Below are 17,619 nucleotides of genomic sequence, written 5' to 3'. Positions count from 1 at the left end.
TATACCTACCGTATATTCAATATGTATTCTTCTTAAGGAAATTTGAAATGTTACACGGCTTTTGTGGATTTTCCTCACGGTTTTTCATAGCTTGCATGCATTTTAAGTAAATTGTCTCTCTTTTTTCATAGCTTGTGTGCATTTTAATTTAATTGTCTCTCTTTTAAAGTGACACTTTATGTTGACTTTTTTAACCACTGAAAGAACTTTCTGCAATTCTTTGCAAGCCTCTTTAATTCTTGAATGCAATTCTGAAAGAAAGTAAGCACTTTTCACTTAAATATGTCAAAGTTTTACCCAGCTGTTAGCCAGTAAGTCATAAAAAAGATTCCTGTGAGGTAGGCAGTGCATGTTATCTTTTATACATGCAGACATAGCACTGTTGTACCACCTGAAATTCCATCAGACTCCAAGCTCTGCAGTAAGTGACAAATGTGAGACAGGTATATGATTTATAATGGATGAGCTACGCAAGCAAGCTCTGGGAGTTGGATTGGATTTGATGGCAAACAATAATATGACACAACCCCTGCTGTGGATACCCACACCATGAGAGGCAATGCAATCCAGCAGCATGAACAATGGACTGCAGGCATGATACAGAGCCCTAAAACCACCTCTGCAGTACACCTACTTTGAGAAGAATGCCTTTCCCGATCTAACAGTCCTTCTTCCAGTTCCTTATCCGTTTGTTTAGCAACACTACGTTAAACAGTCATACCTCACTAAGGCACTTCAATGCAATTTAAAGCTCAGCATGATGATAGGTTTCAAAGAGGCTTTTTAAAGGAATTATATGGAAACTCAAGAAGTTATTTGAATAATTTTGTGCAGTTGCTGGCAACGAACCTGGAAACTTTTCCAGGAAGTAACTTCAACAAGGTTTTCCTTCAGGGAGTACCTTCCACCCCAGCAAGAATGTCTTCATTTCCAGCACAAAAGTTTCTATAGTAGAGTTATCAATATTCCTGCATTCACCAACATTCAAGTATTGAGCAGTACTGAAGGCAAAGCTTTTCTACTCCTAGATAAGAAGGTTTTGTCTCATCCTGTCCAACTGAGCTCATAAGATATAAAATGATCCCTTGTTCCTCTTCATGAGCCATGTGGATTAGAAGTCATTCTTCTGTGGAATGTCATTTAATTCATTTCTCTATTGGAGACTGTGGATGCAATAAGGGACTGTTATATTTGAGGTCTTGTTTCTGGTTATCAGTAGGTCATCCAGTCTGCTAAGCTATCACAGGTGAAGAAATGGCCTGTACAAAATAAAGAGCTGGTCTAGATTTCTTTTTTCCTCATGGGAATGGGAAGGATCTTTCTGCCTCTGTGTACATACCTACAGATAAAACTGGTGAATAGTTTTCCTTGACATCTGAGATGTTTCATGCTATGGTTAGTATTTGTCTATGCAGTTGCTTTCTTGTATTCAAACCGTCCTATGCCTTAGATTATATTTCCACTTACTACCCTCTTGGCTTTGGGGCATTAGGTACAAGTTCTCATCAAGAAATTGATGGGAGTGGACCCTTACTTCTCCAGGGTGATTTCTTTTGCATGAGATACTATGCATGTTTTTAATCTGATGGTCACTCTCTTTTATGTTGAAACACAAAACTTCTGATGGAACTTTCCTGATGGAAATATATTGGTGTTACAGGTCCTCCTTCTCTGCATTATTCAGGTTCCTTGTTGAAGTCACATACACATGGCCATAATTTTTGTAAAGGCATACTTGTATTTTGATTCCCACATCTATTGAAAGAAAATTTAGAGCAGCTATGAGTATAAGAATGGATAACCAACAGCTCTTCCTATCAAGCCTCACACTTTTTCTTCACACAGCCTTTTCTGGTTTACCCATTCTGCCTCATCTTTCTCCACTTTCTTTTCTTTTTTCTTTTGCTTATTCCAGTTTATGGCTCATTGATTTCATAAGTCGTACCAAGACCTCAGGTTCAACCCCAGGGCACAGACATCTAGAAAGTTGAAATAGGGATGTTGGCATGAAAAGAAAGTGGAGATGACTTGTCTTTATCTGCCAGTCCACAAATAACTTGGTGAACGGAGTTTCTGGCCATGAAATCTGAATGCCATTTTAGAAATAAAAAATTTGAGTCATTCCCAGTTTACTTTGGCTTCTGTGGTTGGAAATCAGAATACAGGGTGGTGTTGGCAAAGCAGTATACAGAGTCAAAAATAGTGTAATGACCTTGCAAGCTGCTCCTCTTGGGATCTTGTAGCTAACTAACACAATCCCTGAGATGTTGATTAAAGTGGGTAAGGCCGGAGACCCAGGTGACTTTTTCAGGGCATAACCCCAGAAAGCATCAGGCTCTTGTGATGCTCTAGCTGCTGCTTGAAGCTGCTCTTCCTTAGTGACATCCTTATGACACACTTTCTGCTTTTCTGAATTTAATGAATGCCCGAGTCAATTTGAAAGTGTCTCTGGGAAATAAGGCTTGCTCCTCTGTGCCAGCAGGTTAACATGAGCCACTCATTTCCAAGCCTCATATTTGGAGCACATGCTAGCAAAACACAGCAGGTCTTTACTACCAGGAGTAAGTGAGCATTGGAAGTCACAAGAAGGAATGTATAGCTTTTAGGTGTGAATTATAAGGAGCAGTTCTTATTTCAGAGATACACATATTTGATTGGGCATTTTTGCTACCTAGGCATTTCAACCAAAATTTCACAGCTCAATGTTTTATTTCCTGATACCTGTTGTATAATGACATGACAAAGCTCCTTTCAGAGCATCTTTTATTTTACAATTCTGGCTTTCTCCTCCTTTATATAACAGCACCAGTTCATATTATGAGTTTTTACTATACTGTGTACAGTGACAAGCTGTTGTAGGCACGTAATATTCCCATTGGTTTCGCTGGTAAGCTTGTCTGAGCAAAGACTGTTGGTCAGCTCTGACCCCCATCCTGTGGGCAGACCTATAACCCTTTCAAAGTTTAGTTTCATTGCCCCTAGTGAAGTCAAGCTCTTACCACAGAATTATACTGGCAGAACCACAGGCTATTTTTTATGGGAACAATTTCCTGCCACATCCTGACGTTTGAGGCCACCTGTTCTCAGTGAGCAGTGTGAACGCCAGTGTAACAGAACAAGAATTTAATCCAAATGTCTTTAACACAATAGGTATTACTGAAACTTGCATAACTCCCTGACCTCTCTTCAATTCACAGCTACCTCATCCCTGAACTCCCAGCTTCAACAGCTTCAGCATCTTCAGCAGCTCCAGCACCAACAGCAGCAGCAGCAAAGCCAGCAGCAGCAGCAAAGTCAGCAGGCACAGACTCCACAGCCACCCCAGCAGACCCAGCAGCCACAGCCACAGCCATCAGCACCACCACAGCAGAACCAAACACAGTCCCAGAGCCAGAGCCAACCTCCTCCAGCCCCACAGTCCTCCAGCTCCCCTCAGAAACCCAGCCAGTCACCAGGGCATGGCCTTCCATCTCCTCTTACTTCACCAAATCCACTGCAGGTAGGATGTTACATAAAAATCTCTAATGGTCTAACAACAGCAAGTGCATTCTCTTTCACTGTACTGAGAAATCAAGTGAAGGTTATGCCTTTTGACCACAGAGGCTGAGAAATTCCACCTTGTATTACTTAATCCTTGCAGGCATTCAGGTTAGAACAGCTAAAAGGCCTGATAAGCCAAAAAAGCATACCTAATGATGGTTCTAGGTTGTTGCTTTCTGAGAAGTAAATGTGTTTTGCTCTTAAACTCCATATTGCAAAACCCATAGTAAACTCTCTAATTTTTTTCCACAGATTCATCATGTGACATTTGCAAAAGGCATTTTCCTGGCAGTTACCCTTTATGATAACTTAAGGGACAACAATGTTAGCTGTTCATTACCTGTCCTGACTGTCCCTTAAAGAAATAGAGCTTTTGCTGGTGGACATATGAAAGGGATGGATGGGTTATCCCTCCTCTTGAAATCACAGTCCTAATTTTTATCCTGCTAAGAACCAAATACTTCTGCTAAAATTCTCAGTATAGACTCCAAAGCTAACGATGCCAGTGAGTCCCTTTTGTAGATGCTCACTCCAGTGATATGGACATTTTTTAATAGACCAACAGCTATGGTACCCATACTGATGGTTGACTCTGCCCATCTTGAAACTCCTGGGCAGAAACAGAAGAGCTCTGATCCAGGGGTCCTATGTTCTTAGGGTTCGCTGTTCTTGCATTACATGGGTCATGCTATATTCATATTGTGCAAGAATAGTTTGACTGTACCTATAAGTATGATTCTGAACAGCAGGGTAGATTGTGAAGTAAATGGAGTCTCATTCACTAGGCAGTGGAATTGCACTTAGAAACCAGCAAAGCCTCTATTAATTTTATTCTCTAAATTTTGAGACACCACTTTAAATGTTTTATTCGCACTGATGGATTTGGCTCCATTTCCTGCAGAAATAAAACTGCATTAGCTTAATAATTAAACAATCCTTTTTTAGACAATTAAGGGAATTGGTTTACAAGAAACTGTGTTTGCCATGTGGCCAGTGAAACCTGCATTACACTGAGCTTCCACTAAATAGCATCAAATCTGATTTTTTTTAATGGTTTAGATAATAGACATAAAAATCTGCGAGAAATGTGTCCTTGCTTGCTGAGCTTTTTCTTATAGTAGAGCATAATGTTTCTAAAGCTTCTTTTCTGTATTGTCTAAAGGGCTACTTATGCATCACTTAATGCCCAGTCTATCACACTAGTGAGTACTTTGGGACTCCTTTGTATGCAGATTATTGACATACAGAGACACAGATATTTTCAGAGGAGCTTCTGTTACATTTTATTGTCTTGGTACAGCTGTAATGTATGCACACTAACTGTATACACTATATGCCTGCTAAATATTGTGCATTGAAAGTCATTAAGGTTTATGAACAAAGCAAATGCACAAATAAATTATACTTGGGGTAGGGAGGAAGTGTGATTATCTAGACAACATACCTCAAGAGGGTTGTACTAACACTGAATCTGAAGTCTTAGCTCTCATATAGCTTCTGGTCTCATTGTAAATCTCAATGGAATCTGAGTATTTCCACTTGTCATCTGTGATGTACAGGTCAGTAGAAGCACTTTCCACTGTTAGGTTCCCAGGGTCACCTCTCACTTGCAGATGTACAAAAAATATAAGTAAAACCTTGCATGGTAGGTACCAATGACAATGTTTCTACATAGTTACCTTGGCATATCTCTCTCTTTAGTTCACAGTTACCCTTCTGAGAGAAGTCTGGATGTGGCAGACAGCAGAAGTGAAAGGAGAGAACCAAGTGCTCTGAGGCAGTTTTAGTTCAAATGCTATCCCCTAAACTTTGTAGGAATTGGGATTAGCTTTAATGAAAGACACCGGTGAGAGAGGTCTGGCATTCCCCCTGGGCTGAGCTTAGCCAGTACTGGTAAGGCAGCTGCATGACTGGGACACTTTCAGAACAGCAGTAAAGGAATGAGAATTCATTTGCTGTCAGTTCTTTCTAAGCATTAAAGAGTTACTAATAAATTGTGGAATAAGTATTTTTAATGTTCTTTCCTCTTTGATCCTTGTCATGTAAATAGCTATGAAAACCCAAAGTTTGTTCACAAATATGCTGTGTACTGACATCCAGAAAAGAAGCTAGAATTCACAGAATCACAGAGTCCACTAGGCTGGAAAAGAACTCTGAAATCATCGAGTTCAACCTTTGACCCAACACCACCCTGTCAATTAGACCATACCACTAAGTGCCACATCCAGTCTCTTCTTAAATATCTCCAGGGACAGTGACTCCACCACCTCCCTGGGCAGCCCATCCCAATGCCCAATTGCCATTTCTGTGAAGAATTTCTTTCTGATGTCTAAACTGAATCTCCCCTGCACAGCTTAAGACCGTGCCCTCTTGTCCTGCTGCTGGTTGCCTGGGAGAAGAGACCGATGCCCACCTGGCTACAGCCTCCTTTCAGGTGGTTGTAGAGAGTGATGAGGTCTCCCCTGAGCCTCCTCTTCTCCAGACTCAACGACCCCAGCTCCCTCAGCCTCTCCTCATAGGACTTGTGTTCGACGCCCTTCACCAGCCTTGTTGCCCTTCTCTGGACCTGCTCCAGCACCTCAATATCCTTCCTGAACTGAGGGGCCCAGAACTGGACACAGCACTCCAGGTGTGGCCTCACCAGCGCTGAGTAGAGGGCAAGAATCACTTCCCTGGTCCTGTTGGCCACACTGTTCCTGATCCAGGCCAGGATGCCATTGGCCTTCTTGGCCACCTGGGCACACTGCTGGCTCATGTTCAGCTTCCTGTCAATCCAAACTCCCAGGTCCCTTTCTGCCTGGCTGCTCTCCAGCCACTCTGTGCCCAACCTGTAGCGCTGCATGGGGTTGTTGTGGCCAAAGTGCAGGACAGTACTTCATTCAGCACAGAACCTCTGTCCTCATCTTAAGCAATGTGAATGGGGTCATTACTTTGGCCTTCTAGCCATTTCTAAAGCATTTCTGCAGCAAGTGTAATACTTCTCGAGCTTCCCTAAGAAATAATTAAGAACTTGCAGAATGCTCTGTCATATTGCCAAGAACGCTGAGACACTTTAACATGCAAACAAGCGACACTCAGAAATAGTTCCAGAGGAACTGCTGTTGCACTTTATATATGGTTGTTTGAGTACTTTGCTAAATCAGAGCAGTGGTAAGATCTCCTCCATGAAATTTGTCTTTCCATTCTAAATCCTGCAGAGAAAGGCTGTTTTACCCCTGTAAATCTGTCTTGAGGATTGAATCTGAAATAATTTTCTTCTGAACAAACATTTAAAGAAAAAAAAAGGAAGGAGCATGTGTTTGGCAGCAGTTCCTCATAATAGCTGCTTAGAATGTGGGGGGCTTTTAATGTTTAATGCTCTAACTTAAAAATCAATCTAGAACAAAATTCAGAGATATTATGGCCTCTAAGGTAATGTTCTTTATGAAATAGAGTGAAATGGGGTTTGTTTGAAGAATATTAAGGGAATAAAGATCAACCAAGTTTGACAGCTAAAATTTCATTTCTGAATTCTTGATTTTTTCATAGAGGCTTTATCCTCTTACATTATTCAGGATCTGTCTGAAAGATATTAGTTTAAAAAAATGCAGCCTCAAAAGATTGTCGTGGAAAGTTAGTAATTCAGGAGGATGATTGTGTTTGTTTAAAAAAACTCTGAAGGATAACAGCAATTACATCTCAAGGTGTACAGATGCTGTCATGTCTCTCAGAAGGCAAATTAAATGAAAGTGGCTTGCTTAGGTGTACTTGGGTGAGGTACTTTGGTATCTGATCAGGAATTAATAATCCAGTGCAGTGTACACCAGCTAAAACTCTCAGACTTATTCTTGTCAGATTATTCTATAATACTCTGCTCTAATTTTATCACTATTCTTTACATGGTTCAATGGGCTGGACGGTAGTTACAAAACTCTTTTTTTTAGGGAGTCTTTTAGTAATTGTGTAGAAAGATGTAAAACCACACTTCAGGTTCCAGGACCTGAATTCTTTGTTGTCATCAGTGATTATGCTCCAGATTTACAGTGGTTACCACTGCAGAACAAGAGTCATCACTTATTTGCAGAAGACAACAACCAGAGAAGGATTTTCCAAAGCTGAGTTCCATTTCAGGAAGTGGTAGGTCAGGCAAATGATGGAAGACTTTCATCCCTTCATTTTAAAATGATGAAAAAAAAGATAATGATAATCTGATTTTGCCTTTCATTGTGTCAATTGATTGAGACAAAGGAATCCAGAGGTGAAAGATGGGCTAGATCATGACACAAGTTGAAGACTTTGAAACCTTTCCTTCTGGGAAAATAACTTCTCAAAACATGCTTCTCCCGTGAATATTCAGTGTTATTACACGGAAAAATATATGAGTTTTTGAATGGTCAGCGTGTTGTAACTTCAAAGGATAGTTAGCACCTCTTATAGAGTTGCCATTCAGTTAAATCTTTGGACTCATAGAAACTTGATTATACGGTGTATAAAATCAGATATGTCTAAGTACTAAGTAGCCAATTACTCTGCTTGACTACCAGAATAAGGCACTTTGTATCAGCACCATATGTTTAACTGGCTCCAAAAAAAGGTTAGTTTCTGGTGCTGACATTCACTGTATGTTTTAGAGATATGGATAAGATGAATGTACGCACAGCCAGACCTGGAAAGGGAGAGCTACACTATAGGAATAGAAGAATTCTCAATGATTTCTACTGTTCTGTTTGTGTGTGAATAGGAACAGACAAACAGGAAATGCCCCAGAGATTTTCTTACTGTAAAATTATTCTGACTGTTTTCAGAACTCTTTCCTGAATAGTCCCTTTTGTCATAGAAGCCTACCTACAATAACTGCAGCTGATGGAAGATGATGAGTGAGAAAAAAAATAACAATAAAAAGAGGGAAGAAGGGAAGTGAGGAGATGACAACAGCACAAAAATCTTCCAAGTAATAGCAAACTCTAAGATAGCAAAACCAGAACCTCCTTTAGATTAAATTTTCATACTAATCTTAAATAATGTATTTGGAAACTCAACACTTTTATAACAACAGAGAAAAGAAAAGCAGAAAGGCTGAAATACTCAGCTGCAAATGAGGGAGAATATGTACACAGATGTCTGAGACTCCAACAGTCACAAAAAACAAACTGCCCCTTCCCTTTCCCTCCAACCTCACTCACTGGTTAGTTTCTAACTAAGGAAAAATCAACTTTGAAGAAATGTCCGTGTTTACTGATACTCTGACATATTTATACATATTTAAGATACAGAGGTAACAACCAACCCTCTGTTGGTTTGATGAAGGCAGTTGGGATAAGTTTGCAAGGACTATACTCATGGTCTGTCTTTGTGATGTGTTTCCGAGACCTGTTATATTTTTCTCATACTTATTGAATCCTGAAATCAAGAGAATTTGACCAAGATTATGACACCAGTAATCCCACTGAGGTTTTTTGTTTTGCTGAAATTATCTAGCCTTCTTCAGCATATGATACTGCGCAATGCGTCACTGACTGAATCTATTCCCAAGTTAGTTTGTAATCAATTTGACAAAGAAATACTTTATAAATGGTGAGCAAATGCAGTGCTTTGAATCCATTGTCTAAAATTTCCTGATTTTTTGTATCAATAGGGAGTGAGATAATCTTCATTGCAAGGCAACAGGTGATATAGACAAGTACAAAAGACATTTATTCAAGAAGTTTCATGCCCATCATCTGCTTAGAGTGAGCCAATTGAAGTATTGATCTTAGGTAGATCTCCAGAAGGTACTGGCAAGACCTAAGTCTCCGCTCTAAACTAAAAGCATGGAAACTCCCCTGCAGTCAGCTAAATAGAGTTCAGCTTTGTGATCTGTTCAGAATATTTTGCTTATTTCATCCTCTGTTCATTTCAAACAGGTCCAGAAAGTTTTGAACACCTTGTTCTACTGACAGTTTTGTATTTCTGTGTATTCTTATAGTGTTGTAAATATTTCTGTGGGTTGATAAAGGTGATTTCATGAGAAGAACAAGCAAGTACTTGTGTAAAAATTTCTCTATCTAGAAAGTCGTGGCACTCATGTACTACACACACAAATGCTTTTTACCCATTGCAAAAGCTGCTGTGATTCAACACTCTCCTTTTGATTTTGCGCTCTTCTTTTTGTCACTGCAGTAATTCTGTGAACCACACAGGTTTAAACTTTGCTTGAGAAATTGTTGGTTTTGAGTTTTAGTGCCTCCAGGGCCTCCTTTCTTCTTCTCCTCTTACCTCTTCTGGCACTTTCATGGTCATACTCATCCTTCTGGGTCTTCCACCAGCTAGGCTGCTGTACTATGGCAACATGGCAATTTGTCCTAGCTGAACACTCAGTTGCCTCTGCACTGTGCTGTACCCTGGCCCTGGTGAAGAGGTACATGCCAGTTGATGTTGTGCTACAGCTAGCTTGTTTGGGGGTTGCTAGTCTTCGTGTCTTCCTGGAGATGCATGGATGTCATTTCCCCAGAAAGGCTAGTTTCACTTGTGTGTAAAAGACTGCATCCATCCACCAGACTGAGCAGGGTTTCAAATCTTCTCCTCAGCAGTCTTTCTTCTCCTAGTAGTTCACTGCTTTTTGAGATCTTTGAGGTATTGGGACTTCACCTTGTAAAGGTTCTGAATGCTGCATTTAAACAGAGCAGAGATGTTTAAGTGTTCTTAAAGAGACTTTACAAACAAGTCTTTCCATTCCTTGAGGAAACCTTCTCTCGGAGCACTGGCTGGATGGTCCATCCAAATATACTCTGCAGGTGTTGCTATTTTCAGAAGCACAGAGTGTACTGGTGTCTGACTCACATTTAAAGCAAAGGAAATTAATCTCCGAACAAAACAACTGGCATTATTAGCACCCAATGGGCAGACACTGAGGCTAATAAAGGAAACCATTTACTTGAGAATTTTTTGAAGGTGAGGAAAGTGGAGCTGTTTGCCCAGCAAGCTCTGGCTTCTGAAATGGGAGCATTTAATAAACTCCCTAAAGTAACTGAAGTATTTAATAAGTGGAAAAATAAATAAATAACATCCTCCCATAACAAATTTGGGAAAGGATCCATATCCCATAAGGTCTTCTATTTCCAAAGCCTCTCTAGGCAGAGTAGGACCCTTGGGGATCTTAGGGACAGAAAAATAAGACACAGTCTCTCAGATACTCTTGTAAATCAAGTGGATCTGTTCTGTTGGCATTCATTTCTCTTAGTTTCTTTTTTCACTCATATTTCCAAAATTTTTAAAGAAAGTAGAGAATATTCCAAAACATTACTTTATTTTCCCCTATTTTTCATATCCGTCATCTCTTTGTAATAAAGAAAAAAAATTGCAATTCATCACAGGTTTCTAGTTGTACAAGAAAAAAAATCATCTACTTGGAAGAAAGTGGGCCAAGTGAACACTTAGAACCTGGTGGGCTTGGGGTTTGTTGAATACAAGGAGCAATATTCTGGAAGTCTTATAGCCCTGATGCTTTGTCATTAAGGCTCCTTGTACAACAAAGCACCTACAGGAAGTTGCTCAGCTCCTAGATACCGATAGAAAAAAAAAAAAAAGAAGAAAAAAAGGACACTCTAGACTACTTTTTAAAGTTTAAAATTAAGCCTTTTTTTGGCAGTATTGCTGAGATCTATCCAAGTCTCCACTTGTGGATTCTGTTGGTAGTTTTAGCAGATGTAGATGTTTAAAAAAAGTAATACTTTCTCTTTTTTATTGGTAGCCAGAATATTTTGAGAGAGTAACTAAGCACAGGCCTGGAGATTATGAAATTTGCTTAAGTGTTAATGGGTTGATTGCTGAGTTACAGTCTGCCGTCTTTACTGGAAATTGATTGACTAGTGCTGCAGGGTGACTTGACGCTCGGATTTGACTCGGAAATTCTGCCAAGTCTTTTACTCTGAAATTTATCTTAATTAGATCTGAAAGACCTGCCACAGCAGAATAGTCACACCGATTAAAATGAAAAACAGGAGAAATTACTGATCAAATTAATCATAATGTCGGGTTACAGCTGTAGGTCTGATGTAATTTGCCACTCCAGTGAGTTACATCGGCCCAGGCAGAGGAAAGAGAACTGGTTTTACGCTGATCCGTAACACCAGGCAGCTTCAGGCAGCCCATCAGGATGCTTGTTCCATTCATTCTCTTGGCTTATTCTGACCTTAGAGCTGCAACTAGAAACAATTTAGGCAAAAGAAAAAATATCCTTTTGTCGAAGGGGTTACACTGGAAACATGAGCTTTTCAAATCCTTCTTATTTCATTTTTTACCTTTCTCCACCAACCTACTTTTGTTTGAAGTAATCAACAATTAATTATATGGAAACTGGAAAATTAAAAAGTCAGAGGTTACCACCTCAGGCACAGTCAGAAAAAGTGTCTTTCTAAGAGCTACTAGTGGGTTAGGATATGAGGAAATTAGAATGAGCAAATGAGCATATAGCAGCATCTGTCCTTCCTAGGAAATCAACAATCAGACTTGATGATCCTAAAATTTATTTTTAAATTGTGTACTTATCATATATTATATTCTTCTATTATAATCTTTTTTTTAAAATATACAAATCACTGACTGAATCCATGTTAGAAGGTGATGCCTTATGGGTCTTAAGGGGCCCCACCATAACATTTTCATCTGAAAGAGAAGCCTTCTATGAGTCTCCTAGTATTTATTCCATCAGCAAACTTTGAAAAATTTTTAGGACAACTTGTCTTCTAACACTACTGTATTTTTCCTGCGGATCCACAAAGTCAAGAAATGAAGTTTGCCACCAGCTGAGCAAGCAAATGAAGTAAAGGAAAGAAAGCAAGAAAGTATAGATGAGCATTATGACTCTCAGAAGAAAAAGGTCTTACCTCTGGAATACACCCAGTTTTTATTTCACTACTGTAATACCTTAGATTACTCTGGAATTTTCTGTGTGATTTTTCTTTTCCAACAATGATGTAGTTCTATAAAGTTGGTTTCTCCCCTGCCCAAAATTTCATTTTAATTTTCTATTTTAGACCTCAGAAATTGAAAGAATTTTTACTTAAAATCAGCTTAATATGTATATAAAAAAACTGTTGTATTGAATTGCCAAAGAAATAGTGGTTTAACAAAAGAAACTGAAAATATTTTAATTCATGGTGATGATTTGAAATCTGCTAAACTACTTAATCATTTTCAAAGGCAAGGTTTTTTTGCTGAAACATTTCCATATTCCACCTTTTGCCTTCATTTGCATCAGAAATTACTTGATAAATTAGGATAATTTCAGATAATTTCCCACAGGACAGGAACTTGAGTTATTTTGGATAACTTAGACGTGACCTAATATCTTACGAGGATTCCAGTTGGAGATTCAAGCTGGGTTATATTTGTGGAAGACATTGGAAGGCAAGGCTGAGTTTCCAGAAGAGAAAAAATGACGTACGAAAACAGCATATCTTATACTGCTAGGATTATCCTTTTACTAAAGGAATGATGATGGCACATTTTCGTTCTTAAAGAAACTGAGGTTCTTTAAAGCAGCAATCACTGCTGCAATATCTTTGTATAACTGTTAAGAACTACTTACATACTTGTAAAAAGCACCGGGGAAGCAGTCAGATCTGGGAGGATCCTAGTCCCTTAGCAAAAATACTGATGCTGAACCCTGAAGTATGGGCTCAGTTACATTACAGAATGGTCCTCTCTACTACAGGTGACCAGTAAACTGGTATCAGAAGGTGGTTCTGAATGAATGTGATAACAAGTGATAAATGCTAATGCTCTCATGTTTTTCACCACAGTAACCTTATAACCTTGTTTTCAACCTGCTGAGTAGCCAAACCCAGATGGAATGCTGTCTCTGTCTTATTGCTTTCATCTCAGTTTGGGTAGCTATCTCTGTGGGCTGGAAGCTGAAACAGGACAGAAGATAGCTAGGGCAGATGATGAAGATTAGGACTATACTAGGATCAAGATCTAGGAAGGGGTAAGTAAGGAGAAGTCAGTCTCATTCTCAGGATTCATCTGAGGATACGATTTCCATCAGTGTAGAATTCCTTAGGGACAGGGCCTGATCTTAGGGAGGAGAAGGAAAATGTTGGGAGAAGGAGAGGGGAGAAAAAAAAGTTATCTTTGTTACTCACAGTGCCTTTTCTACTGGGAGAGAGAGAGATAAAAACCCCCCACTATTAGCATTGTGAAAGGCTGATATTTTACCACTGATCACCACTCTGGAAAAAGATGCTGTGTGCATTTCCATCCTGCTTCTGTCTGCAACTTTTCACTTTATAATAAGACCTAACTCCACTACTAGGGAAGTTGGCAGAAGGTTTCTCATAGCTCTCAAACGAGACAGGAGCAAACTCAATATGCCACTACGAAGGCTTCCCCCTCTTCTCCCTCCCCAACTTTATAGAATTGCAGCTTCCTTGTTTTCTTTATTTTATCTGTCTTCTGACTCTGAAGCATGTTCTCCATACAATCAAAATGTGCCTGACAGAATTTTCAGTTCATGTAAAACAAATATAAAAATAAACAGAACTTGAGAAAACCAAGCCGTTCTAAAAATCCTTGATGTTTTCCCCATAGACATTCAAAGAGTATGTCTAGGGGGAAATCACTGGTACTTCAAATGTACAAGCAGGTATAGAGATAACATATGTCAGTCCTGTAGACCCAAACTTGGCAGTCCAAGCTCTCATAAGTGAAAACTGCAGCAAAAGGAGGGGAGGGAATTCTTTTACTGCCAAATAAAATCTGCATATTTAGCTCTAATCTCATCATCAAGTCATGCCTTTGCTTACTGAATTCACTTTGACAAATAATTTGCATCAGGAAGCAAAATGCTCTAGTAAATGCGTTGTTGGAGTCAGGAGCACCAGACTGCAGTCCCAGGTTTGTCACTGTCTGGGATGTCACTTCGTCTTTCTGTTCCTTTGTTGATTCTCCCACCATTGTTTGATCGCTTTCTACTGAAAACTTTTACTGTTTTTTGGTATAATGCAATGAGGCCTTGATCTTGCATTGGGCTTCTAGATACTGCTGTAACACTAATACTACAAAAGCAAGGAATATTCAAAGGAGGAATTGCATAGCCCAGTCACTCTCATGCTGAATTCAGAGTAGTATTGCTGTTGACTTCAGAGGACACAGAATAGGTATATATTTTGTTTTCAAGTATATTCAATATTTTGAAGTTTCTGTCAGATGCTCACTGTGCTGTCAAATGCACTAATGAAAGGTTTTCCTAAAGCTAATTTTCCTACTCATAATACAATAACCAAATTTGCTTTAACACTTGAAAAAATCCATCCATACTAAAGAGAATCAGTTGCCTAATCCTAAAATTAAAGGTTATTGCATGCAAGAGAAAATAATTACATGCTCAAAGTATGGAAAAAAGAAAACTTTTTTTAATATGTAGGTATTTGTATAATTAAAGACTAATCAAGCATGAAGCCTGCTGACTAAACCAGAAAATGAGATTGTTGGCAAGCAATATTGTAATGTAAATGCCATTTTTGTTTAAGTACTAAGGAGCTAGAGGAATGATATCCTGAACAGATTAAAAGCAAACAGCATTGAAAATAAATATTTATCAGATTTCAAATGCAACACACAGAGATTTTTATATTTTACATGCAAAATATATTGGCATTGAAATATTCAGTCACTTTTCAAAGGTTTGTTCACATCTTCACTTAAAAATGTTGATAATAAGCACTCACTAGTGATAGAAACAGCTTTAGAACTCAGTCTTAACCTGTAGTAATGGCAGTAATATGTAGGCAATGGAAAGCAGGTGAGAGGTACCAACATACTTAACCACAAATGTGTAAGAACAACTCCTGGGTCTGGAGAATCAGAATTTGAATGGTCTGTATGTGTGTTATGCTTTCTTTTTCTTTTTTCCAAAATTCTCTTATTAATTTTTCAAAAATAGAGGGAATCTTCTCAAGCTTAAATCCATGCCATGAAACAAATGTTTAGTAAAGTATTTATGGAGGGCTTATATCTACACAAAAAATAACCTGATGTAACCACCATTTCGTTGTAGAGGATTTAGTTAGCCATCTGTATCATCTTGGGGCAGTGCTTTAAGTTTGTGGTAAAATATTGCACTGGTTAAATATGCACATTTATGTTATGTTATTGGAGCCTAAATCTTTTTCAGAAGTGAATATTAAGATATTTGGCTACATCAAGGGTTGAGGAGGATGAGAAAATGCTAGAAATGAAGTACTAAATGTGTTCCCATACCTATTTATTTTCTTTTCATTACACTGTTCCCAAAGTTGGCACTACTCAGCATGCTGAGGTCCAACAAAAGCCATCTCTTAATCAAGCCTGATCATACAATAGTTGAAGCTAATTTAAAACATCCTTTGACATCTGTGAAAAGAGTCGTAAACCCAATGGTTATGATAGTGAGACAATGAATACCTTTGCTTTAGTACCTGCACTGTGGGCCATTGCATCCTTTGTGTTGATGTGTACCTCCTATTGTTTCCTCATGCATTTACTTTTCAGAATAATTTTAATCTCACTTGATTATGACTGAGAGATACAATAGTATGTCACTGACAGAGTTATTGGGGGAAAGTGACAATAGGGATTTTTGAATGTAAGGCTGCCTACAACATTATCAAATTTTTCCTATCCTAGTGTAATTATATTCTATTTGCCTTTGGACTAAAGAAGTGTAGACAAGTTAAAATTAAATAATACCCTGCAAAAGTCTCTTGAATAAGCATTGATCTAATTTTCAGAAGGGTTGAGTCACTACCATTGATGTGAACTGTACAAATTATTACTTAGCCCTCAAAGGAGTAAAGATACAGATTTCAGCCTCTGGATTTCTTAGAAAAGTCTTGCTCATGTCTGTAGGTTTTACCACAGGAAATGTACCACTGCCAATTTGCAAATGCCAAAATTCAGGGCAAGCTCAAACCAAGCCAGTCTGGTTCATACAATAGCCTGTGTTTATCTGAATTACTAAACTCTTAAATGTATAGTATAAGTATAGTGTGTATATAAATGAGCATATATCATCATTCAGAAACTTTATAATAAGTACTTTAAATGTCCTCTCAGCAATTCATATTTACATTGATTTAATGATACTAAGGATTATGTTGGTAAAAACACACTAGGAAAAATAGTAGGAAAAGTACAAAACTTTGTGAATAGACCATCATCAGTGGTCCAGAAAGAAGAAAGTAGAAGAGACGGTAAAGCACATTTAGATCTAAGCTATGCAACTGATGGTCTGTGAGTCAGGTCTGTCCCACAGGAAGCTTCTGTCCAGACCCCAAGTGAGAAAATAAAAAAAATAAAGGGCTTTGAAGGCAATGGCACATGTTCTTTGTCCTGGGGTGTGCTATTGCGTGTGAGTCAGGAGCGCAGCCCAAACACCTAAAACAGGTGGGTGGGTGAAAAATCTGCCATTTGATATTTGTTGGTTTCTTTGTTTGTTTTTCACACATAACTGACTGAATCATAGTAATCAGTTTTAGGTTGCCTGTTAGCAAAGGACCCTAATTCTTTTCTTCTTCAGAGATAGCTGTGTCTGATAAATCCTTTTTCATTTGTTTGTTTTCTAACTGTAGTGTTGTATAAAATGTAAGTTACGAGAAGGGTTTACTTTTTATTTCTAGAAGGGACATTACCACAGTTTTCTGAGGAAAACATGGTGACATAAATTATTTAAAGGCTGAAACAGACACTTTCACAAGTCATTAAACTACCCCGTGTCTTAGAACACAGAAAGGATATCCCTGGGATATTTATCTGAGGGCTCTGCAGGTCCAAGGGGGAATGGAGTCAGTAGAAAAAGCATATAGAAAGAGCAATTATTCTCTAAATAAAAATGAAGATAGTGGTTAGAAGTGTCAGCATATATATCTGAAAAGCCTTTGGTGTGGCTATTACTTATGAAAAAAGTCATTACTGTCATTTGTACTAGGTTCCACGTAGTTACTTCATAGTAACCCTGACTTCCATACCATTCATCTACATGGAAAACCTACAAAGAAACCTCAAACCACCTAGTGAAATGTAGAAACATCTCCCAGCTCTCTGGCTTTTATAATCTTTGACAAGCATCAACCTAAACAGGGC

The 17,619-nt window shown here is 38.6% G+C and overlaps 1 protein-coding gene across 8 annotated transcripts in view; it reads left to right on the top strand.

Moving 5' to 3' along the window:
• POU6F2 (POU class 6 homeobox 2) overlaps positions 1 to 17,619 on the top strand; it is a 351,623-nt gene that overhangs the window by 246,699 nt on the left and 87,305 nt on the right. For all 8 annotated transcript variants that reach the window (XM_051798733.1, XM_051798730.1, XM_051798729.1 and 5 more), the window contains one exon: positions 3,198 to 3,499. In XM_051798733.1, the coding sequence (XP_051654693.1) occupies positions 3,198 to 3,499 (302 nt within the window). The remainder of the gene's footprint in view (positions 1 to 3,197; positions 3,500 to 17,619) is intronic.

This window comes from Manacus candei, unplaced genomic scaffold (assembly GCF_025592945.1).
Source record: "Manacus candei isolate 608988 ecotype Guabito, Panama unplaced genomic scaffold, ASM2559294v1 h1tg000049l, whole genome shotgun sequence".
Lineage (NCBI taxonomy): Eukaryota > Metazoa > Chordata > Aves > Passeriformes > Pipridae > Manacus > Manacus candei.
This window is presented reverse-complemented; position numbering and strand designations above follow the sequence as displayed.